At 55.3% G+C, this 24,503-nt stretch overlaps 2 protein-coding genes across 11 annotated transcripts in view; one reads left to right on the top strand and one right to left on the bottom strand.

The window, feature by feature from the left end:
* Positions 1-8,089: 8,089 nt before the first annotated feature.
* Positions 8,090-21,717, top strand: STK25 (serine/threonine kinase 25). Of its 7 annotated transcripts, none has more exons than XM_054477272.2 (12): positions 8,090-8,373; positions 8,742-8,871; positions 15,223-15,453; positions 16,111-16,167; positions 16,620-16,728; positions 17,485-17,642; positions 17,725-17,910; positions 18,115-18,260; positions 18,550-18,664; positions 19,081-19,152; positions 20,208-20,344; positions 21,042-21,717. In XM_054477272.2, the coding sequence occupies exons 2-12, from the start codon at positions 8,842-8,844 to the stop codon at positions 21,079-21,081; spliced, it is 1,281 nt and encodes a 426-aa protein (XP_054333247.1). In that variant the 5' UTR covers positions 8,090-8,373; positions 8,742-8,841; the 3' UTR covers positions 21,082-21,717. The 7 variants fall into 7 exon arrangements, with proteins under 7 accessions (XP_054333247.1, XP_054333245.1, XP_054333250.1 ...); XM_054477270.2 differs by having other exon boundaries at positions 8,126-8,435; XM_054477275.2 differs by lacking the exon at positions 8,090-8,373 and adding an exon at positions 12,849-12,907 and having other exon boundaries at positions 8,568-8,871.
* Positions 21,718-21,893: 176 nt separating this feature from the next.
* FARP2 (FERM, ARH/RhoGEF and pleckstrin domain protein 2) overlaps positions 21,894-24,503 on the bottom strand; it is a 143,409-nt gene continuing 140,799 nt past the window's right edge. For all 4 annotated transcript variants that reach the window (XM_063648439.1, XM_054477264.2, XM_063648441.1 and 1 more), the window contains 3 exons: positions 23,735-23,842; positions 23,332-23,483; positions 21,894-22,742 (listed from right to left, as the gene is read on the bottom strand). In XM_063648439.1, the coding sequence (XP_063504509.1) occupies positions 22,625-22,742; positions 23,332-23,483; positions 23,735-23,842 (378 nt within the window). In that variant the 3' untranslated portion in view covers positions 21,894-22,624. The remainder of the gene's footprint in view (positions 22,743-23,331; positions 23,484-23,734; positions 23,843-24,503) is intronic.

The following is a 24,503-nucleotide window of genomic DNA, read 5'->3' as shown; positions in this document are numbered from 1 at the left end:
AGTGGCACGATCTCAGCTCACTGCAAGCTCCGCCTCCTGGGTTCACGCCATTCTCGCCATTCTCCCACCTCAGTCTCTCTAGTAGCTGGGACTACAGGCGCCCGCCACCACACCCGGCTGATTTTTTGTATTTTCAGTAGAGACGGGGTTTCACCGTGTTAGCCAGGATGGTCGTGATCTCCTGACCTTGTGATCCGCCCGCCTCGGCCTCCCAAAGTGCTGGGATTACAGGCGTGAGCCACCATGCCAGGCTCACAAGTCTTTGTTAAATGTATCCCTAAGAAGCATTTTATTCTTTTTGGTGCTATTGTAAATGGACTTTGCTTCTTTTTCTCTTTTTTTGAGACAGGACCTCACTCTGTTGCCCAGGCTGGAGTGCAGTGGCACAATCTCCGCTCACTGCAGCCTTTTGACCTCCCAGGCTCAGATGATTCTCCCTCCTCAGCCTCCCAGGTAGCTGGGACTATAGGCATATGCACCACCATGCCTGGCTAATTTTTGTATTTTTTGTAGAGATGGGGTTTTGCCATGCTGCCCAGGCTGATCTCAAACTCTTGAGCTCAAGGCATCTGCCCAGATATTACTGCACCATTTTCTTGCTCCTATAGTTCCTGATGAAATGTCTGCCGTCAGTTTGATTACTGTTCTTTCATAGATAGTCTGTTTTCCTCCCTGGTTAAATAATATTCTCTTTAGCCTTGATATTGTACAGTGACACTATGTTGCGTTTGGATGTGGATTTGTTTTTATTTATGCTACTGGTACATGGATAGCACTGTCAATGTGAGGCTCTGTGTCTTTCTTCATTTCTGGAAAGTCTCGGTACATACTCAAATACAATGAAATATCACAAAACATGGCTGGTGCAGAAGGAAGTAATGGTTTACAAGTCATACTCACTTTTTTTTTTTTTTTTTTTGAGACAGAGTCTTGCTCTTTCACCCGGGCTGGAGTGCAGTGGCACAATCTTGGCTCACTGCAACCTCCGCCTCCCAAGTTCAATTGATTCTTGTGCCTCAGCCTCCTGAGTAGCTCACATTACAGACGTGTGCCACCATACCCAGCTAATTTTTTGTATTTTTAGTAGAGATGGGGTTTCACTATGTTGGTCAGGCTGGTTTCAAACTCCTGACCTCAAATGATCCGCCCGCCTCGGCCTCCCAGTGTTGGAATTACATGCATGAGCCACCTTGCCCTGCTGTACTCACTCTTAATTATTATATGGTACATATGTAAACGTACCATAGACTTGGAGTTTTAAAACATTCTTTACCCACTGAAGTGTCCTATGCTCTCCTCTCTCACATCATAAAAACCTTAGCTTTTGTGACCAGGCAACAGTTCATATTGTTGTCTTTGCACTCAGAGGCTTAAAACTAAAAGTGATTCTGACATTTTCTGAACTAAGACTTAAGTGCAGCTTCCCTTTCTCTTCTCCTACTTCTAGATGCCATTTCTCTATGTTCTTCCTTACTTCTACATGGTGAAAGTGGAAAATCTTCACATTCTATACACAATAATTATAAACGTTAAAAATCAACATATGGGAATTACACTATTAAGACATTACTGCTGAGCCTGTGACAGCTATAATCCCCTCATCTTCGTCTTTTCCAAAGATGGCCTCATCATTACCTCCCTCCTCTGTTCGTCTCACAGTGTGAGTTAAGACGCTTTCCCCCCTTAAATCTGTGCGGCTATGACGACGGTAGAAGTGGTTCTAACCAACTGCCAGGTCATTACGAAGCCATGCACTGTCACCTTTTCCTTCCAGAATGCTAGCCTTTGGAATCTCCTGCTAGACTCTTTTGTGTCTCTTCTACTCCAAAGTTCAAATGCTGAAGCCCTAACCTTCAATGTATTTGGAGATAAAGCTTACAAGGAGTTAATGCAAGTTAAATGAGTTCATAAGGGTGGATCCCTGACCCAACAGGATCGGCGCCCTCATGAAAAGAGACACCAGAGAGCTGTCTGCCATGTGAGGACACAGTAAGAAGGCAGCATTTGCAAGCCAGGAAGAGGGCCTCTCCAGGAACTGAATCAGCCAGCATCTTCATCTCAGACTTCCTAGCCTCCAAAACTGTCAGAAATAATCGTCTATTGTCAAAGTCATAGGCTGGTATTTTGTTACAGCTGCCTGAGCAGACTACTGCAACCTCCTCATCCCCTCTCCTACCTACCATGCTGTGAGAAAGCTCAAGAAGCCAGTGAGAAGAATGGAGGCCCCTGGCTCACAGCCCTGGATGAGCTCCAGCCTTCAACCAGTACAGACCGAGTGGCCACATAAGCAAGTTTTCTTCAACTTGGATCCTCCAGCCCCAGTCAGGCTGCCCCAGCTAGCACCATGTGAAGCAGAAAAGAGGTGCCCCATCAAGACCTGTCCAAATTGCAGATTCTTGAGCAAAACAAAGTATTGTTTTTAGCTGCTGAGTTTTGGAGCTGTCATGCAGCAACAGACACCTGATACATTTGCTTGTAAACTTTTTGCTTTCCCAAGTAGTGCAAATCTGAAAATGTCTTTATTACATTCTTATACTTGACAACCATTTCTGTGCTGACGTCGGCTTCACCTCTAAATTCTGAATGTATTTCTCCACTAGCTTCTAGCATCCCGTGTTGCTGATGAGAAGTGATGCCCTCTGAGTCTTCATCCCTTGAAGGAATTCTTCTTTTTTTTTTTTTGAGGCGGAGTCTCACTTTGTTGCCAGGCTGGAGTGCAGTGGCTCCATCTCGGCTCACTGCAAGCTCCGCCTCCCGGGTTCACACCATTCTCCTGCCTCAGCCTCCCGAGTAGCTGGGACTACAGGTGCCCGCCCCCACGTCCAGCTAATTTTTTTTTGTATTTTTAGTAGAGATGGGGTTTCACTGTGTTAGCCAGGATGGTCTTGATCTCCTGACCTCACGATCCGTCCGCCTCGGCCTCCCAAAGTGCTGGGATTACAGGCATGAGCCACCGCGCCCAGCCCATCCCTTGAAGGAATTCTATATTTTCCTCTTGGAAACTTTTAGGGTCTTCTGCTGATCCTTGCTCTCTTGGTTTTTCACACCAATGTGTCTTGGTTTGGTCCTCTGCTATTCACCCTGGAGGGAGCTCAGTGCCTCCTTTTACTCAGAGATCAAAATCCTTGAACTCTGGGAAATGAAAGATTTCTTGTCTGGGCACCGTGGCTCACGCCTGTAATCCCAGAACTTCGGGAGGACGAGGCCCGTGGATCAAGAGATCAAGACCATCCTGGCCAACATGGTGAAACCCTGTCTCTACTAAAAATACAAAAATTAGCTGAGTGTGGGGTGGCACATGCCTGTAGTCCCAGCTACTCGGGAGGCTGAGGCAGGAGAATTGCTTGAACCTGGGAGACAGTCGTCGCAGTGAGTTGAGATCATGCCACTGCACTCCAGCCTGGTGACAGAGCAAGACTCTGTCTCAAAAAAAAAAAAAAAAAAAAAGAATTTTTGGCACTTTCTTCCTCTCTGGAATTCCCATTAATTTGGTACTGGACTTGAACTTCTAAGCTTATCTTATTTCCTGGGTTCCTTAAATTTATCTTCCAAAAGTAAAGAAAACTTTACTTTTCTTTTCTCTTTTTGGAGACAGGGTCTCACTCTGTTGCCCAGACTGGAGTGTACTGGTATGATCGCAGCTCACTGTAGCCTCCACTTCCCTGAGTTCAAGCAATCCTCCCCCCTCAGCCTCCCAACTAGCCGGGACCATAGGTGCTCACTACCACATCCAGCTAATTTTTTGTATTTTTTGTATACATAGTGCTTTGCCATGTTGCCCAGGCTGGTCTCAAACTGCTGGACTCACGTGATTCTCCCAGCTTCACCTCCCAACATGCTGAGATTATAAATTTTCTTTTTCTTTTTTTGAGACAAAGTCCTGCTCTGTCACCCAAGCTGGAGTGCAATGGCACGATCTCAGCTCACTGCAACTTCCACCTCCCAGGTTCAAGCAATTCTCCTGTCTCAGCCTCCCAAGTAGCTAGGACTATAGGCGTGTGCCACCATGCCCAGCTAATTTTTGTATTTTTAGTAGAGACGGGATTTCACCATGTTGGCCAGGCTGGTCTCAAACTCCTGACCTCAAGTGATCCACCAGCCTGAGCCTCCCAAAGTGCTGGGATTACAGGCGTGAGCCACCGCACCCAGCCTAAACTTTACTTTTCTTAAAACATGTTATCAATGTCTTTGGTTCTGTGGGTTCACTGAGCCCAGCTGAGTGGCTCCTCATAGAGTTGTGGTGAGAGAACCTAGGGGTGGTGCTGTCTGAAGGCTCACCTAGGCTGGAATTCCATTTCCATTCATGTGTCTGACATTGGGGTGGCCACACAGCTCAGGGCTGGCTGTGCATCTACCTTTGTGTGTCTTTTCCACATGAGTTTCTGGGTAGATTTCTTAGGCTGACTTCTCCAAAAGTAAGAATCCAAGAGCCTGCGGTAATTTTAATCTATTGTAATTTTATCTCCTGATAGCCTTTTCTTGGGCTGTTTCTTGAAGCATTCTGTGTTTGTTCTAGGAATGTTCTAACGAGGTTCCAGAATGCTCTTCATTTCTCTGTGTTTCTACTTCTTCTCAGGTCATCTTTCTAATTTACGTTGGTCTCTATTATTCATGTTGAAAGTCTTCCTAAATACCCAATATCCTTAGCAGTCTTAAGGAGACTAAGACTGAGGTGTTAGGAAGCTCACAAGGAGTTTGCATTCAAAAGCAGGACTTGTCAAGTGCTGGGCTTTGCTGTGGAAAGACTGGGTAGGAAGCCCATTGTCAGGCCAGCCTAAATCCCACCTTACAGGGGTGTCTTTTTCCGGAATATTTCTGGAATACCCCCACATTATTTATGCTAGGAAACCCTGCTGCTGTATGATTTGTGTGTGTGAGGAGATGGAGGGATGAGGAGCGGGAAGCTGTTGACTCATGCACATACCGGTCTCCATGGTGTCTCTGCTGTCGTCCTCCTCTCCCCCAGCTCCAGCCCCTCACTTTTCCAGGGCTCTGTATCCAATGGAAGGGGCTCAAGTAAAGGCTTCTTTCCCGTTTCACTGTCACCAAGCTTTACCTCTGGACATCTGTGACATTCACCTGCTGGGAGCCCACTCCTTTCTCTGAACAGTTTCAGGGTTTAGCCTCCCTTCCTGAGCCCCTTTTGACAAGTTATCAGGGCCCTGGTAGGGAAAGAAGAACAAGCTCAAGCACCCAATCTCTTATCTTAATCAGAAGGGGAACCCAGTTCTAATCCAGATGCTGCTATGCTGTCCCCTTTCTGGGTTTCATTTCCTTGTGTGTCAGACCAGAGGGTGGCTTGGCCAACTCACACCTGACCCAGGTTGACACAAAGTCCAACTCCAGCTTCTCTCCACTCCTACCTGAAACCCCAGCAGCATACAAACAGGACTCAGGAGAGCTGGGTTCAATCCTGTCTTTGCCATATTCTGGTTGTGGCCTTGAGCACATCCCTTTACCTCTTAGTTACCCCTTGCCTGCCTTGGAGGGCTGTTGCAGTCACCAAGTGACTGGACCTGAGGGTAAGATGCCCAGGGGGCTCAATTGTGAGTGTTCCCTCCTCCCACCCAAGGTCAGCCTTGTCAATAAATAAACACAGTGACTCTCTGAGCACCTGCCAAGGGCCAGGCCCGCCACATATGGTGTCATTCTCACAATCCACAAGAAAATTACTATTAGCTCCATATTCTCAAGGAAGAAAGTGAGTGCCCAGAGAAAAAACTAAAATTTCTTGGAGGTGAAAAATAGAGACCAGGCTCAGTGGCTCACACCTATACTTTGAAAGCACTTTGGAAGGCTGAGGTGGAAGGATCACTTGAGCTCAGGAGTTTGAGAACAGCTTGGACAGCATGGGGAGACCCCGTCTCTGCAAAAATTAGCTAGGTGTGGTGACATGTGCCTGTGGACCCAGCTACATGGGGAGCTGAGGTGGGAGGACTGCTTGAGCCTGGGAGGCTGCAGTAAGCCAAAATTGCCCCACTGCACTCCAGCCTGGGTGGCAGAGTAAGACTTTATCTGGGAAAAAAAAAAAAAAAAGAAAGAATCACTGAAAAGAAAATTTTTATATGAAAGGTGAAAGGTAAAACCGAAGAATAAGGCTGAGCGCGGTGGCTCATGCCTGTAATCCCAGCACTTTGGGAGGCGGAGGTGGGCGGATCACGAGGAAAGGAGTTTGAGACTAGCCTGACCAACATGACCAACATGGTGAAACCCCGTCTCTACTAAAAATACAAAAATTAGCCGGGCATGGTGGCACACGCCTATAATCCCAGATACTCAGGAGGCTGAGGCAGGAGAATCGCTTGAACCTGGGAGGCGGAGGTTACAGTGAGCCAAGATCACACCACTGCACTCCAGCCTGGGTGACAGAGTGAGACTCCGTCTCAAAACAAACACACAAACAAACAAAAACCCCGAAGAATAATAGAAGTATACAACAACAAAAAAGAAATGGAAAATAAGAGAAACGGGATGAAGGGCCTGGAAGGTCAATGCAGGAAAAGACATGGTGATGATCAAGTCCAGACGGCAGCTTAGCAAGACAGCAGCCAGGAGCAAACTATTAACAATTGGCCACAAACAGACAAAGGCTGAAAAACTCTTCTAGGCACTTTTTCTTTTTTTTTTTTGAGGCGGAGCCTCGCTCGGTCTCCCAGGCTGGAGTGCAGTGGCACGATCTTGGCTCACAGCAACCTCCAACTCCCAGGTTCAAGCAATTCTCCTGCCTCAGCCTCCCTAGTAGCTGGGACTACAGGCACGCACTACCATGCCTGGCTAATTTTTGTATTTTTAGTAGAGATGAAGTTTCACCATGTTGGCTAGCCTGGCCCCGAACTCCTAATCTCAAGTGATATGCCTGCCTCAGCCTCCCAAAGTGCTGGGATTACAGGTGTGAGCCACTGCTCCCAGCCTCTTCTAGGCACTTCGGAAAAGTGCAGCGATTACTGACCACACGAAGGCCAGAGATGCAGCAGGCATCTATTTACGTGCATTAAATACATATATTATCTTCATGCATTTACACATTCATTCAACAAACATTACTGAGCGCCTGCATGGGCTGGCATGGTCCTGGGCACAGCTCTGCTTGCAGGAAGCCCACATTCTTCTGGGGAGTCAAAGCACAAACAAAGCCAAGTCAGTATGTAAAGAAGCAAGGGTCATGAGAGATGGGGACCCAGGAGGGGTTCGTTCAAGGGGCTGTCCCGGATGCATGACAGGGAAGCACAGCTTCTTAAAGGACTCGGCAATGCACCACGAGAAAACATGCACCAGGGAGCAGAGAGAAACGCCAGAACCCTCTTGAAGAAGGAGGAATGTGAGAAGGTGAGGACAGTCACCTGTGCGGAGCTATCATGGAGACCGAGGAACTGTAAGGGTGGACACACAATGGAAGAGGGACAAATCTTCCTCACCGGACAGGTGGGGATCCCTGCGGTGCACTAGGGGAATGCACACAGCGGGCATTATGACCTGGCGGCCCACGGGGCAGGGGGGTGCACCAGGTAGCCTTGGGCTCTGCAAGTCCCTCCCTGACCCTGGGGAATGCCATGACGGCTTCCAGCAGCAGTCACTGTCCTGGGCGCGTCCCGCGCTCTAGCCCAGGTGGGTCCCACAACGGTGTGACCAAGGATGTCCTATGACCACCCCTTTACGGGTAAGGAAACTGAGGCAGGAGAGGCGAAGGAACTCGCCCAAGGAATGGGCTGTGCCGGTAGCTTCTCCAAGGCCTGGTGCGCCCTGGCCTGTGCGCGTGATCCCGGGCGGGGTCTCAGTGCGAACAGGGGCTTCGCGGTGTGGCCAGCGCGGGCTTATCTCCGTGCAGTGAGGACAAGGCTAAAAGCCTGGGCGGCCGCGGTGGATCCTCGTGGCGAGGCGGGGAGGGCGCCGGGCCTCATTGGCCGGCTCGGACCAGGGCTGCGCAGGGCAGAACCCAAGGGAGAGGCCGCGCGGCCGCCGTAACATCGGAGACGACGCCAGGCAAGCGCCAACAAACGCAGAAGGCCCGCGAGGGCGTGGCAGGGAGGGCGCGACGCGACAAGGACCACGTGCCCAGCCCGCCCAGCCGCGCGGCCTGCCGGGAGACGCAGTCCAAACCTTTCGGGAGCCGGACTCCGGGTCCCAGAGAGCCTCGCGGCGCGCATGCGAGCCCCGCCCCCTCTCGCGCGGCCTGCCGGGACTTGTAGTCCAACGCCAGCAGGCTTCCGGGCCCGGAGTGGGCAGTGGGACTCGGGGTCCCAGAGAGCCGTGCGCGGGCCGCGACGCCGAGCACCGCCCTCGCCGTCGCCTGCGGGCTTTCTCCGGTCGCTGCTGCCACCACCGTTGCTTCGCGGGCTGGGAGGCCCGGGGTCCCCGGGCGAACAGAGGCTGCGGGTGGGAGCCTTCGCGGGCGCTGCAGAGCGGGCCGGGGGAGGCCGGGATGGAGCCCCGCGGAGGTGGGCGCGCTGCCGGGAGGGGCGCTTGCGGCGATTGGGGAGGGGGCAGAGGGAGGGGCCCGGGGCGGGGCTCGGTGGCGGGGACACCGGGGCGGGGGCACCGGGAGGAAGCTGCCTCGGAAGAGGTGGGGGTGGGGACGGGAGGGGCGGCGAGCCCCCGGGAGCCTGGGCGTTAGGCCCGGGCGTGGCGGGGCCCCGGCGGCCTGGGGGGTCTCCTGGGCCCCCCCCCTCCATGGAGCCCGCCGCCCCGGAGCTCGGTCTCAGATGACTGAACTGGGCACCGAGCGCTCCTGCTGTCCCTCGCAGTGGACTGACGCCGCAGGGGCGAGCTAGCCGGCTCCGCGCCTCTCCGCGGGATCCAGACGCCTCCTGGGGCTGCCGGCGGAGGGTCTGAGGCGGCGCGGCCATGGCTCACCTCCGGGGATTTGCTAACCAGGTGAGGAGGGTGCAGGTCAAGAAGACTAGCGGTCTCTCACCGAGGGGCTCCAGAGTCTCCTGGGGGTTCAGAGGGGAGCGCCACGGCGGAGCGGGCAGTGGGGTGAGGGAAGGAGCGCGCGTCGTGCGACCAGCGGAGCCGTCCTGAGGTGGGCGCAGGGCGGCCCCGGGGCTCTGCCGTGTGCCTGTGGCGTTTTGCGTGGCAGAAGCTCGCAGGCCTCTAGAAACCGAGCCCCTGGTGGCTCCGCCTGTGCGAGGGCGGTGGAGGTGCGTGAAGAGACACCAGCCCAGGGACAGGGCGCTGCCCCCAGCGCGGGGCGGGAACCTCATGTCAGCATCTGAAGGCAGTGGAAGGTCAGGGGCCGCACTGCGGCCTCAGCCTGGGCCACGGGTCATTCTGGCCGTGCTGGGCTGGGCAGGGGCTCTAGGGGAGACCCTGACGGGCGCTGAGGGGCTGAGATTGTGGAGAAGCAGATCTGAGTGGCCGGTGTGCAGGGAAAGTAGAGAACACGTGTGTGCTTTGGCCCAGGGGAGGGTGAAAAGGCTGCTCTGTGCAGAACCGTTTAACCCCTGCTACGGGTGGTTGCCCGAACATGAGACTCATCTTTCTTCTTTAAAGAAGTTGTTTCCACTATGGAGCCACCTTTAAGCGTCTGGTGGGACAGCCTCGGAGGGAACCACTACGGCGAGCCCTTAGCCTGGAATGAGGACCAGCTGCTGGTGCCAAAGGGCGTGCCGGGGAAGGAGGGTGGGGACAGCCAACCTGGGGCCTGGGGACTTGCATTCTCTACCCCTCCCCACTTTTTTGACTCCGGCCGCTGGGTTTTCGTACATCTTAGCTGTTCGGTTTTGCTCTCCTTGATGCCTTGGCTCTGCCTTAGGTGTTGGAATCGCCCCTAAAATGTGTGGCCCTCCTTGTTCACTCCTATGTGCTGAATCCTTGAGAGTTGGGCGTGCAGTGGAACAGGAAGGGCGTCTGTTCGCAGAGGGGCAGGAACTGGAGTCAGGGCTGCTTTGGAGGAAACCGGCCCAGCCTAGAAACCTGGAACACCATGTGCAGCTGTTGGGCCAGGCAACCTGGACCTGCGTGGTCACAGATGGGACTGGGGCTTGCTGACTGATGCTGAATTAAGCTAACAGATTTTTGGTTTGCTTTTGGCATTCTGTATTTGGTAACTTACATGACTAAGGTGCTGGGAGAAAAATCTGCCACCAGTTTATTTTATTTTTATTTTTTTGAGATGGAGTTTCGCTTTTGTTGCCCAGGCTGGAGTGCAATGGTGCAATCTCGGCTCACTGCACCCTCTGCCTCCCAAGTACAAGCGATTCTCCTGTCTTGGCCTCCCAAGTAGCTTGGATCACAGGCATGCGCTACCATGCCCACCTAATTTTGTATTTTTAGTAGAGACGGAGTTTTACCATGTTGGTCAGGCTGGTCTCAAACTCCTGACCTCAGGTGATCTGCTTGCCCTGGCCTCCCAAAGTGCTGGGGATTACAGGCATGAGCCACCGCGCTCGGCCACCAGTTTATTTTTAAGAACTGCAGAAATAACTCCTTTGGGTCACGGGATGAAAAATTGGAGCTCTGAGGTGCCCCATAACTGTGTGCTGTTGGTTCTTGGTGCGATCAGACCCAGGGAAGGGAGTGCGGGCACACTGGAGAAGGGATTCCAAAGGTAGGAAGCTCCTTTTGTTCTTTTAGGGATCCCTTTGTCCCAGCCTGGATGATGAGAGACTTAATTTCATATAGTGGCAGAAAACCTGAGGGGCTGTGGTTTTCTCCTGAGATGGTTGCCATGGTGTCCTGTGGACCTGTGGGGCAGCCCCTCTGTGGGAGAGTGGGGCGCATTCCCCCCATAGCCTGTGCTCCTGCCTTAGGCTTCTCCCCTCTACTTGGCCAGTTCCTGCCTGGCCCTGGAGGGCCCGAATGGCTGTGGGGTGCCAGAGCACTGTATCACCACTCAGCTGCTGCCTGTCAGGTGGCAGCTGGGGACGTCTCAGCTATGTGTGCTGGGTCATTCCCCTTGTTTTGTGGGGCAACACTGACAGCAGACACATTGGCAAGTGGAGGCCCCAGACCTGGCAGCCCCAGGGCTAATGTGGAGAACAGGTGTCCACCACCAGAGTCAGCTGAGTGGCCTGAGTGATCATCCAGGCCACAGCTGCTGCTAATCCAAAAGAGGATTCGCAGCCTGCAGGCCAGGGGCCCACTTACCCTTTCTTCTCCAGGTGGGGGTGGGGATGGCTTGCCTTGGCTTGGCCTGCGACGTCATTGTAGGGCCAGGATCACAGCCAAGAGGGTTCCTGTCACACAGTTTCTGCTTGGGCTGATGAGCCCTGGCTCTGGCTTAGGGGTCCTCTGTGCTCCCCTGCTCTGAAGCAGTAGAGGTCTGAGTACCCACCCAGGGGTTTCCCTTCTGGGGCTGCTGTGATGGAGCAGATTCAGCTCCAGGCCCTGTGTGGAGAGCAGCATGGCCTCAGCAGGGAGCAGGGAGTAGAGCAGAGCAGGAGAACGCGTCATCCATAGAGGCCTGAAGAGTGGGAAAAGGATCTCTGGGAGTCAGTCGGAGGGCTGGTGGTGCTGGTAATGCTGCCAGGCCACGGCCCTGCTTTCTCCAGGCCCTCTCTTAGGCCACCTTAGACAGGAGTAGATGGGAGGACACAAGCTCAGGGCACCAACCAGACCTCCTGGAATCCCCAGGAGGACTCCCTTGGGGTCTTTCCTGGTGCTTGGGCAGGGTTGGGTTGAGGCTGAGGCCAGGCCTACAGGCTAATGGCTCGGTGGAGCAGCGTCCCAGGGCCCTGAGTAAGGGTTGATGGGCTGAGCAAACAGGGAGGATTTGACAAGGTGGCGTTGGACCTGCTGGAAGAGGAGCAGGCAGAAAAGGGGCTGCTTCTGCGGATCACCTGAGGTCAGGAGTTCGAGACTAGCCTGGCGAACATGGTGAAACCCTGTCTCTACAAAAATACAAAAAAAAAAAAAAAAAAATTAACGGGGCATGATGGCGGGTGCCTGTAAGCCCAGCTACTCGGGAGGCAGAGGTGGAGGAATCCCTTGAACCTGGGAGGCGGAGGTTGCAGTGAGACGAGATCACGCCACTGCACTCCAGCCTGGGCAACAGAGCGAGACTCTATCTCAAAAAAAAAAAGAAGAGGGGCTGCTTCTTAACCTTGTCCTGCACCTGGCATCCAGGACTGGGCTAGGAACGGGTGGTTCTCCACCAGAAATGGAGCAAACAGGGAGGAGGAAATGGAGATGATGCTCTCTGTGGCAGGAGCATGATATTTTAACACTGACTGCTTACCTGTGACAGCCAGTGGGCTGATGAGCTTATGCTTTGACATGCACCTATGGTCCCAGCTACTCAAGAGGCTGAGGAGACTAGCCTGGGCACACAGCGAGACCCCCCATCTCAAAAAAAGATTGCGTGTTCTGGGTTGACTTTCCTTTCAGATAGGGGCTGGTTCTGACCTCATCTGTGCCACCCACCCCCAACCTGGAGACAGCTGAGCACCTGTGACTTGTCAGCTTTGAATTTTTCCTGGCTTCTCTTTAGAACACATGGTCAGCAGCAGTGGTGGGGCTGGGGCAGACACAGCTCACCTTGGCCAGCATAACCGGAGTGACCCCAGGCAGTACTCAGCTCTCTATCCTGCCGAGTTTCTTGACCTTGGCTTTGGGGACTCTTGGTAGCAGGTGGGCTCAAGGCACCCCCTGCTATTTCCTCCATGGGTACTGGCTTTAGGACTGGGCTGCTGTACTGATGAGAGATTGAGAAAGGTCACTTTTGACTCAACCAACTGTCTCAACTGGCCAGATCTTTGGGCTAAGCAAAGGTCTGTGTGTACCCTGCAGCTGGCCTGCTCTAGCTGCTGCATGGAGGCCACCCGCACACCCCCAGGCCTTGACAAGCCAGCCTTGCAGGGAAAGGTTAGGTGGCCTCTGGCCCTCCCCTAACTGCCTTTTTCCTTCCCCAGAGTTCCTGTCACCTTGGGGTCTGGCGCTCAAAAAGGGATGTGCAGCAGCATGTTTCAAGGTGGGGGCCTGTGTGCCGCCCCTTCCACCCTCCTGATTAGAAACCCTGGGAGGTCAGCTAATTGGCAGTTTCACACGGAAATGTCGCCTCAGGCTGGTGCAATGTCCAGCTGGCTTCAGCCAGCTCCTCTGCTGGGCTTAGGCCTGGGGTGGACCCAGCACACAGGTGTCCAGGGGGTAAGCGTGAGGGCTGTGTGTGGTATACCCCATCCTTCTTGGAGGGCACGGTCTCTCCAGGCCCAGGAACATGGAGGGCACCCCCACTCAAGGACCCGTCCTGTCTTCAGTGTTTTTGTGGCATAATTAGTCGTTTTGCCTTTTTTTTTTTTTTTTTGAGACGGAGTCTTGCTCTGTCGCCCAGGCTGGAGTGCAGTGGCACGATCTCCGCCTCCTGGGTTCACGCCATTCTCCTGCCTCAGCCTCCCAAGTAGCTGGGACTACAGGCGCCCACCACCACACCCGGCTAATTTTTTGTATTTTTTAGTAGAGATGGGGTTTCACCGTGTTAGCCAGGGTGGTCTCGATCTCCTGACCTCGTGATCTGCCCGCCTCGGCCTCCCAAAGTGTTGGGATTACAGGCGTGAGCCACCGCACCCAGCCTGTTTTGCCTTTTTATGCTCTGCCACACTAAATTGGCATCAAAACCCTTGATGTTGTTAGGAGAGGGGCCGTGCATGGTGGCTTACGCCTGTAATCCCAGCACTTTGGGAGGCTGAGGTGGGCAGATCACCTGAAGTCAGGAGTTCAAGACCAGCCTGGCCAACATGGTGAAACCTTATCTCTACTAAAAATACAAAAAATTAACTGGGGGGGTTGGTGCATGCCTGTAATTCCAGCTACTCGGGAGGCTGAGGCAGAAGAATCGCTTGAACTCAGGAGGCAGAGGTTGCAGTGAGCCAAGATTGCGCCACTACACTCCAGCCTGGGTGACAGAGCGAGAAGCCATCTCAAAAAAATTTAAAAAAGGATCGAGGCTTGAGGACACACCTCTGCTGGCTTCTCCTGGACTCTGGGCCTGGGCCACAGACCAGGCATCTTCCACACCAGCGGCTCAGGAACTTTCAGGCATTGCTTCTTTAAATCTGAGGACTGCGTGAGGCAGCTTTCTGCATCAAGAAAGCATCAGTTTCTAACTCCGCGCTGGTGTAGCTGTCAGGAGGACTTATGTAGTGGTGAGGGAAGCCCTTTCTAAATACGTGACTTTCAGGAGTGAAGGAGAACTTGGTTAACACATACTGAGGTTTTTTGTTTTTGATGAGTTGTTTTTTTTTTTTTTTTAATTTTTAAATTTTTTTGAGACATAGTTTCGCTCTTGTTGCCCAGGCTGGAGTGCGATGGTGCGATCTTGGCTCACCGCAACCTCCGCTTCCCTGATTCAAGTGATTCTTCTGTCTTGGACTCTCAAGTAGCTCGGATCACAGGCATGCGCAACCACGCCCGGCTAATTTTTTTTGTATTTAGTAGAGATGGGGTTGTACCATGTTAGTCAGGCTGGTTGTGAACTCCTGACTTCAGGTGATCCACCCGCCTTGGCCTCCCAGAGTGCTGGGATTTCAGGTGTGCACCACCAAGCCTGGCCTGATGAGTTTATTTTTTAGTAATTTCAGATTTATAGCAAATTAAGTAAGAGCTCCCAAATCCCGCCTCACCCCCAGGGGCCATTAACCTATTAACATCTCTCATGGGGCTGGCATTTTGTTAGGGTTAGATGAGGCAACCTTCATGCCGTGTCATCACCTAAGGCTGCTGTTTCCAGCAGGGTTCACTGAGTTGGCCTGGCCTCTTCATACTTTCTGGGGACTTTTTCCCTTGCATGGAAAGTTCAGTTTAGGTTTTTTGTTGTTGTTTTTTTTTTTGTTTTTTTAATGGAGTTTGATTCTTGTTGCCCAGGTTGGAGTGCAATGGTGCGGTCTTGGCTCACTGCAACCTCCGCCTCCCGGGTTCAAGCAATTCTCCTGCCTCAGCCTCCCGAGTAGCTGGGATTACAGGCATGTGCCACCACGCCTAGCTAATATTTTTGTATTAGAGATGGGGTTTCACCATGCTGGGCAGGCTGGTCTCGAACTCCTGACCTCAAGTGATCCACCTGCCTCGGCATCCCAAAGTGTTGGATTTACAGGCGTGAGCCACCACGCCTGGCCAAGTTTAGTTTTTGAACAAAAAGGGATAAAGGAAGAAACCAGAGAAGAATTGAGGTGCGCTCCCTCGGACTCCCCCTTCCCTACAGGTCCCTTCCTCCCCAGCAGGGCAGCCTCTGCCTTTCCCCCGCCTCTCGTGAACGGCACTGTCTGCCTTCTGTCTCCCCCGGCCCCACAGCACTCTCGAGTGGACCCTGAAGAGCTCTTCACCAAGCTTGACCGCATTGGCAAGGGCTCCTTTGGGGAAGTCTACAAGGGCATTGATAACCACACGAAGGAGGTGGTGGCCATCAAGATCATCGACCTGGAGGAGGCCGAGGATGAGATCGAGGACATCCAGCAGGAGATCACCGTCCTCAGCCAGTGCGACAGCCCCTACATCACCCGCTACTTTGGCTCCTACCTAAAGGTGCCTGTTGGGGGGAGGCGGGGACCCTCCTGGTGCTGTGCCTGGCCCTCTTCCATGTCAGAGGGACTGAATGACATGCCAGAGGGTGCAAGGCGGCCTTGACAGTTCAGTGCCTGCCCTCCAGGAAATTGCCCTGGGCAGGCAGGGTGTGAGTAGGGTCCACGAGGGTCAGTTGGCTCTAAATGTCCATTGGGACCCACTTGCCTGCCTGTGGTAATGAAGTGAGGGCGCTGCTAGGAGCACTCTGGGGGGCCCCTGCTGGCAGTGGTGAGTGGGCCTGTGAGGAGCAGGTGGCTGGTGGTGCCAGTGTCTGGGATGTAGGGAACGCTGTGGCCGTCCTGCCCAGGAGGGTGATGGGTGTGTTGGGTCACGTGCTTGCCCGCCATGCCCTCTTCCCAGCCCTGTAGGACTGGATCACCAGCCTGGTTTTTGATGGGGTCTTGGTGAAGTGGACTCAGCCACTGCTCTGTGTACTCAGTCCATCCTCTGAGCATCTGTAGCAGTAGTGTGGCAGGAGGGGAGATGGGCAAGGCCGAGAGAGCCCTTTCCTGTTCAGGGTTCTTGGCAGGGATGGGACCGGTGGGGCCTGTGCCTCCCGCCCTGGAGCACGCCCTTCCTCTTGCTGCCGAATGCTGATGGGTTTGTCTCCGGTCCCAGAGCACCAAGCTGTGGATCATCATGGAGTACCTGGGTGGCGGCTCAGCACTGGACTTGGTGAGGCCATGGCAGTGGGGGGTCATGCAGTGTCCGAGTCCCCTGCCCCTCAGACTCATGGGCTCCAGGGGCCACCTCTTGTTTGGTGTCATGGCATGTTAGGTGTTAATTAGGAATTGTCTAAAGCAAAAATGAACTGCCATCTGCACGTCTGCCCAGTTGGTGCTGAAAGGGGTCCTGGCCTGTGGGAGTGGGCGGGGGCAGGCCTGCTGGGAGATGGCTGGGAGCCTATTTTTCTGTTACATGACAGTAAGGTGAGGCTGGTTTATATGCTTTAGAAAGAGCCTCCACCACCCCACTCCCATCTGAAACTTAGTTCTGTTTGAGAAGTAAAGGAACATGAAGCCCCCAGCTATCTGCAGGGACAGCCCTCCCCTGTCAGAGAGGCAGAGAACTCAGGCATTGGGCCTGGGACAGGAGCTGATGCCCTGCTGTCCCACCTTCCTCTCCAGCTTAAACCAGGTCCCCTGGAGGAGACGTACATTGCCACGATCCTGCGGGAGATTCTGAAGGGCCTGGATTATCTGCACTCCGAGCGCAAGATCCACCGAGACATCAAAGGTCCTGCTGGGGGTGGATGTGGCTCTTGTAATGTCCTGAGCCCCACTGACCTTAGAGAGGCCGGGGCCTGTGAGGGGCAAGTGGCTAGTGGTGCCCAGGGTCTGGAGTATAGAGAACCCTGTGGCCACCCTGAAACTGAGCAGTCCTGTCTCGCTCCATTTCCAGAAGATACTGCTTGTAACGGTTTCCTTGTACGCTGAGGAAACCAGCTGTGGACTGAGTGTGGGAAGGGCCATACTTAGCCGGAGTTGTTGGTTCCCTGTGGCGCACAGCACAACAGCAGGTGTAGAATTGAGTAGCCCCAGCGTGTGGTCTGGCCCTGCTGAGAGCAGACAGGAGGCTGGGCCAGCCCATGGGGAGTTACTTGCCACTGGCACCGGGCCACCTCTGTCATGTAGGGGACGATTCTGGTGGAGCAGGGGCTTCCTGGCAGGCCCGTGTTGGCCACACCCTTGGTCAGGGTCACCTCTGCGGTAGCCCCCCGTGGGTGAAGTCGCTTGTCGTTGGGATTTGTTGTAAAAGCCAAATGCAGGAAGAGCCCTGGAGCTCAGAGTGGAGCCCTTGGACTCCTGCTGGCAGTGCCCCTGTGGCCCTAGGTGGCCCTGGGTTTGAGAGTGGCAAGGAGGGCTGAAGTCCTGAGGACAGCTCTGCTGTGCCCTAGGAGGCCAGGTGGATGGTACCCTGGCCCTTCTCAGGGGGCCCTGGGTGGAGCCACGTGGAACCTGGGATGACGCCTGCCTGTCCTGTGTCAAGCAGCTGCCAACGTGCTACTCTCGGAGCAGGGGGACGTGAAGCTGGCGGACTTTGGGGTAGCAGGGCAGCTCACAGACACGCAGATTAAGAGGAACACGTTCGTGGGCACCCCCTTCTGGATGGCGCCTGAGGTCATCAAGCAGTCGGCCTACGACTTCAAGGTGGGTGCAGCGGGCGGGCGGGTGCGGGCACCACGCCTGGCTCGGGTGCTCAGGGCAGCGACAGTCCTTGTGTTCTGTCCAGGCTGACATCTGGTCCCTGGGGATCACGGCCATCGAGCTGGCCAAGGGGGAGCCTCCAAACTCTGACCTCCACCCCATGCGCGTCCTGTTCCTGATTCCCAAGAACAGCCCACCCACACTGGAGGGCCAGCACAGCAAGCCCTTCAAGGAGTTCGTAGAGGCCTGCCTCAACAAAGACCCCCGATTCGTAAGGCCCGCCTCTGGCCCGGCCCCTTCTAGATGGGATATGGAGGGAGGGCATTCACTTGGGGTGGGCAGTACAGCCCGGAGGCCTGGGCCCACCAGCCTTGTAGCTGTGAGGACCTGCCCCGGTCCAGGCTGCCTCACGTTTGCTTCCCTTAGGCAGAGCTTGGCTGGGCCCAGTGACTAGTGTTCCCCTGACCCCCTGCAGCGGCCCACGGCCAAGGAGCTCCTGAAGCACAAGTTCATCACACGCTACACCAAGAAGACCTCCTTCCTCACGGAGCTCATCGACCGCTATAAGCGCTGGAAGTCAGAGGGGCATGGCGAGGAGTCCAGCTCTGAGGACTCTGACATGTAGGGACCTGGTTTATCCTCATGGTGACCCTAGGTGCTGTGACGTGGGTGGTCCCCACTCCAGAAGCAGGGGCGTGGGCCCTGGGGGTGAGGGTGACCAGATATAGTGTTGGGCAGGGACCCCCTCAAGGCTGCAGGACAGGGCCTGCTGAGGCATCAACTGAACCCCGTGGCCTGGCAGAGCCCCGTCCGGTACCTTGGGTTTCCCTTGGCCGTGAGGTGTGCCCTGAGGCCCTCATGCCTCCTGGCCCTCTCCCCACTGGCCCTGGCAACTCCTCATCCTCTTCAGTGACGGTGAGGCGGAGGACGGGGAGCAGGGCCCCATCTGGACGTTCCCCCCTACCATCCGGCCGAGTCCACACAGCAAGCTTCACAAGGGGACGGCCCTGCACGGCTCACAGAAGGTCTGTTCCTGGCCTGGCCTTTGCCCTCTGTGCACCCCTGGGGCCATGGGGTGGGCTGGGTGCGGGACCCAGCTTTGTCCACCCAGTGTCTGGAGCTTGGACAAGGAGCTTGGGAAAGGCAGGGGTGGTCTGAAGCCCACTGTGGCACTGGGCCTGGTGTGGAGACCCTGAGCCCCAGCATGTGCTGGGAAGATGAGGACCTGTTCAGAGCCAAATCTGTGAGGAGAGGGTGGGAGTCGCCCTCAGAGTCAGGCCGTCTGGGTGGCTTGATGGTTTTGGGGCTGGCCCTGGACGTGTGCCCCGACAGGCTGCTCCCAGCCTCTGTCTCTTCAAGGCTAGAGCCTGGGCAGGGATGGGAGTGCCCTGCCTGTCGCCTGCACTGCCCTGCTCACCCTGGGCCTCCACTTCCTTTGCAGCCTGCGGAGCCCGTTAAGAGGCAGCCGAGGTCCCAGTGCCTGTCCACGCTGGTCCGGCCCGTCTTCGGAGAGGTGAGGATGGGGCTGGGGCTGGGCCTGGAGTCCCGCAAGGGACAAGGCTGTCACGCTGTTCTACGGAGATGTCTCCCTCACAGCACCGTGGGGCGGTTTCAGCTTCTAGCTTTCCTGCAGCTGATTATGGCTGGGTTTTCTGAGTGGAAGGAGCAGAATCTGCTACAGTGACTCCTTTTGTACTCCCAGACCTGCCAAGGTTCTCTGGGTTCCTAGGGTGACTTTTTTTTCTTCAGGTGCAAACACAGATGACCCTTCTATAGAGAAAGCAGAGAAGGTTTAGTCGGGGTCCATCCCAGGGCAGCTGCCGCCCCGGTTAGTCACCTGACCCTGCATCAACGTCACCTGCTGATGGGCAGTCAGCACCATCCTCAGAAATGCGATGCAGCCAGGATCTCTGTGCCCAGGGCATGGCCAGTGGGCTTGGGCCCAGGTGTGCCCTCCAGGAGCCCCACCTGGAGCCTGGGGAGGGAGGATGGAGGATGTGGGTGAGAGGTGGTGACAGCAGAGCCTGTCTGAGGACGGCAAAGGGTGGAGCACAGTCGAGGGACATTGGCCCCAGCCCATGTGGAGGCCCCAGCAGGAAGCAGCCACTCAGGCCCAGGTCCTGGGCAGCCTGCTGATCTAGCCACAGCCCCCTGAGGGTGGGTGACAGCCGGTGACAGGAGGCTCACATCTGGGCCTGGTTGTGCAGTGTGCTTTGGGAGTTTCTCGGCTTCGTGTTTTTGGGTCTGATTAGACCCATTCAGTGGCTTTCATGACCCCCAGCTGGGAGGAAGCCATCTGGTCCCCTCCTGAGAACCGAGGTCCGAGATTCCCTGGAGTGTAGGGGGAGGGTAGGGGCTGTGGAGAAGGACCATTAGGGTCCCCATTGGCAGGGCAGGGGCAGAGGCTTCCTTGGGCCACCTCACTTCCCGGCTTGCTGAAGGGCTCCCAGGTGTGGGTCCTAGGCAAAGGCCCTGAAGGCCTCCAGCATGACTCTGGCCGAGCAAAGGAGCGGGCTCCCTGAAGGCCTGTCCTGGGGTCCAGGGTCAGGCGTGGTGGTCTTTTCACAGCTCAAAGAGAAGCACAAGCAGAGCGGTGGGAGCGTGGGTGCGCTGGAGGAGCTGGAGAACGCCTTCAGCCTGGCCGAGGAGTCCTGCCCCGGCATCTCAGACAAGCTGATGGTGCACCTGGTGGAGCGAGTGCAGAGGTGAGGGCGGCTGTGCCATAGGGTCGGGGAGAGCACCCCCACCAAGAAGCTGGGCGTGGGGTGAGGTCCAGTGCTCACGCGTGGGTGTGGCTGCATTTGGCACTACATGGGCTCGCTTCACTCTGGGAAGGGGCAGCGTGGCATCCTCTTCCTTGTTTGGACCCAGCTCACAGGGCCATGCAGACTTTGGGGCTGGAGAGAGTGGGCAGGGCCTTTCCAGTCTAAGTGTCTGAGGCAGTGTCTCAGGGTCCCGGCCTCAGTGGCCACATGGCTGTCCTCTCAGCTGGCCTCTGCCCTCCACCTGGTGGCTCCTGGGAGCTGCTCTGACATGCTGGTGGCAAAACGTCAGAGCTGCCCCTGTGCTGACTCGAGTCCTTAGCAAAGAGACAGGGCAGGACAGATGCTGGGTCCTCCACCGCCCAATGGACTTAGGGTCCAACCGCCACGCTGCCGGCAGATGCGCCAAGTCCTGGTCCACACACAGGGACCCCTTCCTGGCACCTCTGGGCAGCAGCTCTGGGGGTGGGGTCTGGGCCAGTCAGTGCTGCTCCTGAGACCCTGTGCGTTGGGGACACCTTCAGACCCACGTGGTACGGTGGCTTGTCAGGGCTGCCACCGCAGACTGCACACCCAAGAGGCCGTCAGAAGCCTGGGCACAGAGGTGCACGCACACAGCAGTGGGCTCTTCTCTCTGCAGGTTTTCACACAACAGAAACCACCTGACATCCACCCGCTGAAGCGCGCTGCTGTTCAGATAGGGGACAGAAGGTCGTTTGTTTTTGTCTTGAGCTCCATAAGAACTGTGCTGACTTGGAAGGTGCCCTGTGCTGTGTCGTGCCTGCAGGGACACATCAGATCCTGTGGGCCTCACATGCCAGGTCACCAGGTCACCGTCTCCTTCCACCCCTGCAGTGTGCTGTTCTGCACGTCAGGGATGCCGTTCCATATGCCCGCTGCCCTCCCTCTCCTGGCCCAGCAGTATTGCTCACGGGGGCTCCAGCAGCCAGCGTGGCCCTCATGAGCTATGCCTGGGTCTTCTGCAGACTCACGCAGCCCTATGGCCGCTCAGACCAAGGCGCAGAGCAACTATCAGGGCAGCTCTGCCTCCTCCCGTGAGGTGGGGAGAGGCAACAGGGCAGCCCCCAGAGGAGTGTCCTGGCCGCTGTCCTCCTGGGGCCCATGATGGCCATAGATTTGCCTTGTGGTGTTGGATCAGGTACTGTGTCTGCTCATAAGTACTTGTGTCATCCAGAATGTTTTGTTTTCTAAGAAAATTGAATTTACTCGTTTCCTGAAATATTCTGAGATTAATATGTTAGTTTTCATAGAACATTGAGAGGCCCCTGCCACTTTCAATAAAGACCTGACTTGGAGACATGCAGGTGTGTGTGGTGGGGCCCGGGCCATGCGGGGCTGCAGCGTCCCTGGTCCTGAGTCCTCATCACAGCATGCAGAGACTGCAGCCCAGCCCCCCTTCGAAACTTCCCTGTGACTGATTCCTGGGCTCTGCTTGGCCCACCGGAAGGAGAACGGAGCAGGCAGAGGAAAATGCAGGTGGGGAGATGCTGTTTATTTTTAATCAAATGTGTGTGAACAAAGCAGTCGCCCGTCTACTTCCCGTTGGAAGGCATGCTGGGCACCAATAAATTAGAGGACCCCACCCTCCCAGGGCACAGGGGGACTTTGGTTTCTGCTTCTCCAGAGGTACATGGGGAACAAGCGTGGCTTCTGCCAGACTTGTTTAGCTGTGACCTGCAGGGCAGGCCCCTGGGGCTGCCACTTGGTTCACCAGATGGAAGGGCAGCATGCTGACTGAGAGGTCACGCTTATCTGAGAGGGTCCTGGCAGTGGGGTATGCAGGGTGTATGGCAGGGCTTCTTTTCCAGTGCTTGCTCTAGGCCAGTCCTCAGCAGGGACCCTGCTCTGGGGAGAGAGGCAGGGTGTGCCCAGGCTTTGGTCCGACGCCAAGAGCACTGCTCAGGCCTTGTCTGTGTCTTTGAGCCAGGGGCCAGGGGCTGGGGGCTGTGGCTTGAGCGGCTCTGTGCTCAAGACCCGCACATTTTTCCCAGGGCCCCAGATAGCTGCCGGCATGCACTAGGTCCTGGGTGGGGGGATGAAGCCCCTCCCAGGTGTTACATGAGGCCCATCCACACTGTTGGTGCCAGTGGGGATCTATTGAGACCACAGCCACTTCCCATCTGTTGAGAAGCCTCAGGACAGAGACCACCTCTGTGTCCTGCTGTTCTTTGTAGTTGTGTCCAAACCTGGGCAGGTTGAGCGTCATTCCTCCTTCCCCCTGACCATGTCCTCCAGCCCTGAGGAGGGTTGGGGGCCATCCTGCACGATGCTTGGGGCCCTCCCGGCTGAGCTGCTGGCCCCCTGGATCACCTCCATCCACCTGGAGGAGAAGGCGGCCGTCAGACCAGTGAGCCAGCTTGTGCTCAGACACTGTTCCAAGAACAACCCAGGATATGGGACAAGCAGGACAAAAGAAGGGTTAAAAACCTGGGGCCGGGTGCGGTGGCTCATGCCTGTAATCCCAGCACTTTGGGAGGCTGAGGCAGATGGATCACTTGAGGTCAGGAGTTCGAGACCAGCCTGGCCAACATGGTGAAACCCTGTCTGTCTCTACTAAAAATATAAAAATTAGCCAGGCAGCGTGGCGCACATGCCTGTAATCTCAGTTACTCAGGAGGCTGAGGCAGAAGAATCGCTTGAACCCTGGAGATGCAGGTTATAGTGAGCCAAGATTGTATCACTGCACTCCAGCCTGAGTGACAGAGGGAGACTCCATCTCAAAAAAAAAAAAAAAAAAGCATTGCTGTTTTTTGGACATGCTGGAAGCATTGCTCAGCCCTTCCTTTCCAGGGCCCAGAAAACTTGCCTCCACCACCATGAGTAGAAGCAGGAGCTGAGGAGACATCGATGTTCCTTGGGGCCCCAGTCAGGCCTTGGCAGCTGACCAGGGCTGCCTCCTGCAAAATTACCTTTCAAATGTGTACTTGCTCTCAGCCCGGAAGAAGTAGACGTGGGATTTGAACTGGAGCTTGAAAACATAGTCTTTGTGTATGCCATCGGCCTCCCTGGGGATGCTCACGCTGTAGCCCAGCAGTGGGAGGCTGGCCAGTGGGTAGTCATCCTGGAAGACAGCATAAGGACACGGGTTCCAGGGGCTGGGTTGCTGCAGGGAGTGCCCATTCCTCTGCTGCCTGCACAACAGTGGCACGTACAAATGCCCACAGGCCAAGGGAGCCAGTTTCCCTGTTCACACAGCACAGGGTGTGTGAGCAAAGCATGGGAGGGCAGAACCAACATACAAAAGGGACACAGGTGAGCAGGGTGAGTGTCTGCCAGCATCACCTGCGTTGGGCTCCAGTGAAACTCCAGTACCTGATGAGTTTTGTAGAAGAACAAACAGAAGTTGGTAAAGACGACCCACAGCTTCTGCCAGCCATGACTGTTTTTGAACTTTCTTAGCAGATATCCTGAAAGCTGGTTCTGTCAATAAAGGAAAAGTGCAGGTGCATTCACCAGCACCCAGGACCCCCCGCCCCATCTCCCTGGGGCCTTGTGGGAGTGGGTTTGCTCCCCAAGACTAACCATCTGCATGCTTTCTCCAGCTGAGGCCTTGATTTTACCTCTGGACTGCTATGAACAGCAGCTTTATCAGTACTTAAGTCCAACAGAAGCATGTTAAAAACCTAGAGTGACATTCCAGGCAGCAAGTAAAGTGAGTTGCCTTTCCCTGTGCATAATAAAGTCAGTGTTCAGTAACCAACCATCCACAAACCCATCCAACAGCCAGAAGAGAGAAGATACCTTGAGAGAGAGACAGTACATTGAGCCAAGTCTGGAAGGTTCTTTAAAATGATGGGTGGGGGAGAGGCAAGTAAAGGCACACACAAGATGCCCCACTGCAGCCCCATCCCTAAGCACGTGGCATCTGTTCTACCAGGATTAGGCATGGCTTTGGCGCTGGAGTGGCTGGGCTCACATGAGCCTCCCGCCTTCAGGGTGGTGTTCAGGGGTTGCACTCTGTCTAAGATGGGGGAGCGGGCCTGGCTAGGACCCTGCTCAGATCGCAGGTGTCCTGGGCTGGCCATAAGCTGGTGGGCCCAGGTCAGGGACCTGCCCCCTGACCTACCCAGGGTCATCAGGG

Source organism: Pongo pygmaeus, chromosome 11 (genome assembly GCF_028885625.2).
Source record: "Pongo pygmaeus isolate AG05252 chromosome 11, NHGRI_mPonPyg2-v2.0_pri, whole genome shotgun sequence".
In the NCBI taxonomy this organism is placed as follows: Eukaryota; Metazoa; Chordata; class Mammalia; order Primates; family Hominidae; genus Pongo; species Pongo pygmaeus.
The sequence above is the reverse complement of the archived record's forward strand: the minus strand, read 5'-3'. Positions and strand labels throughout refer to the sequence as shown.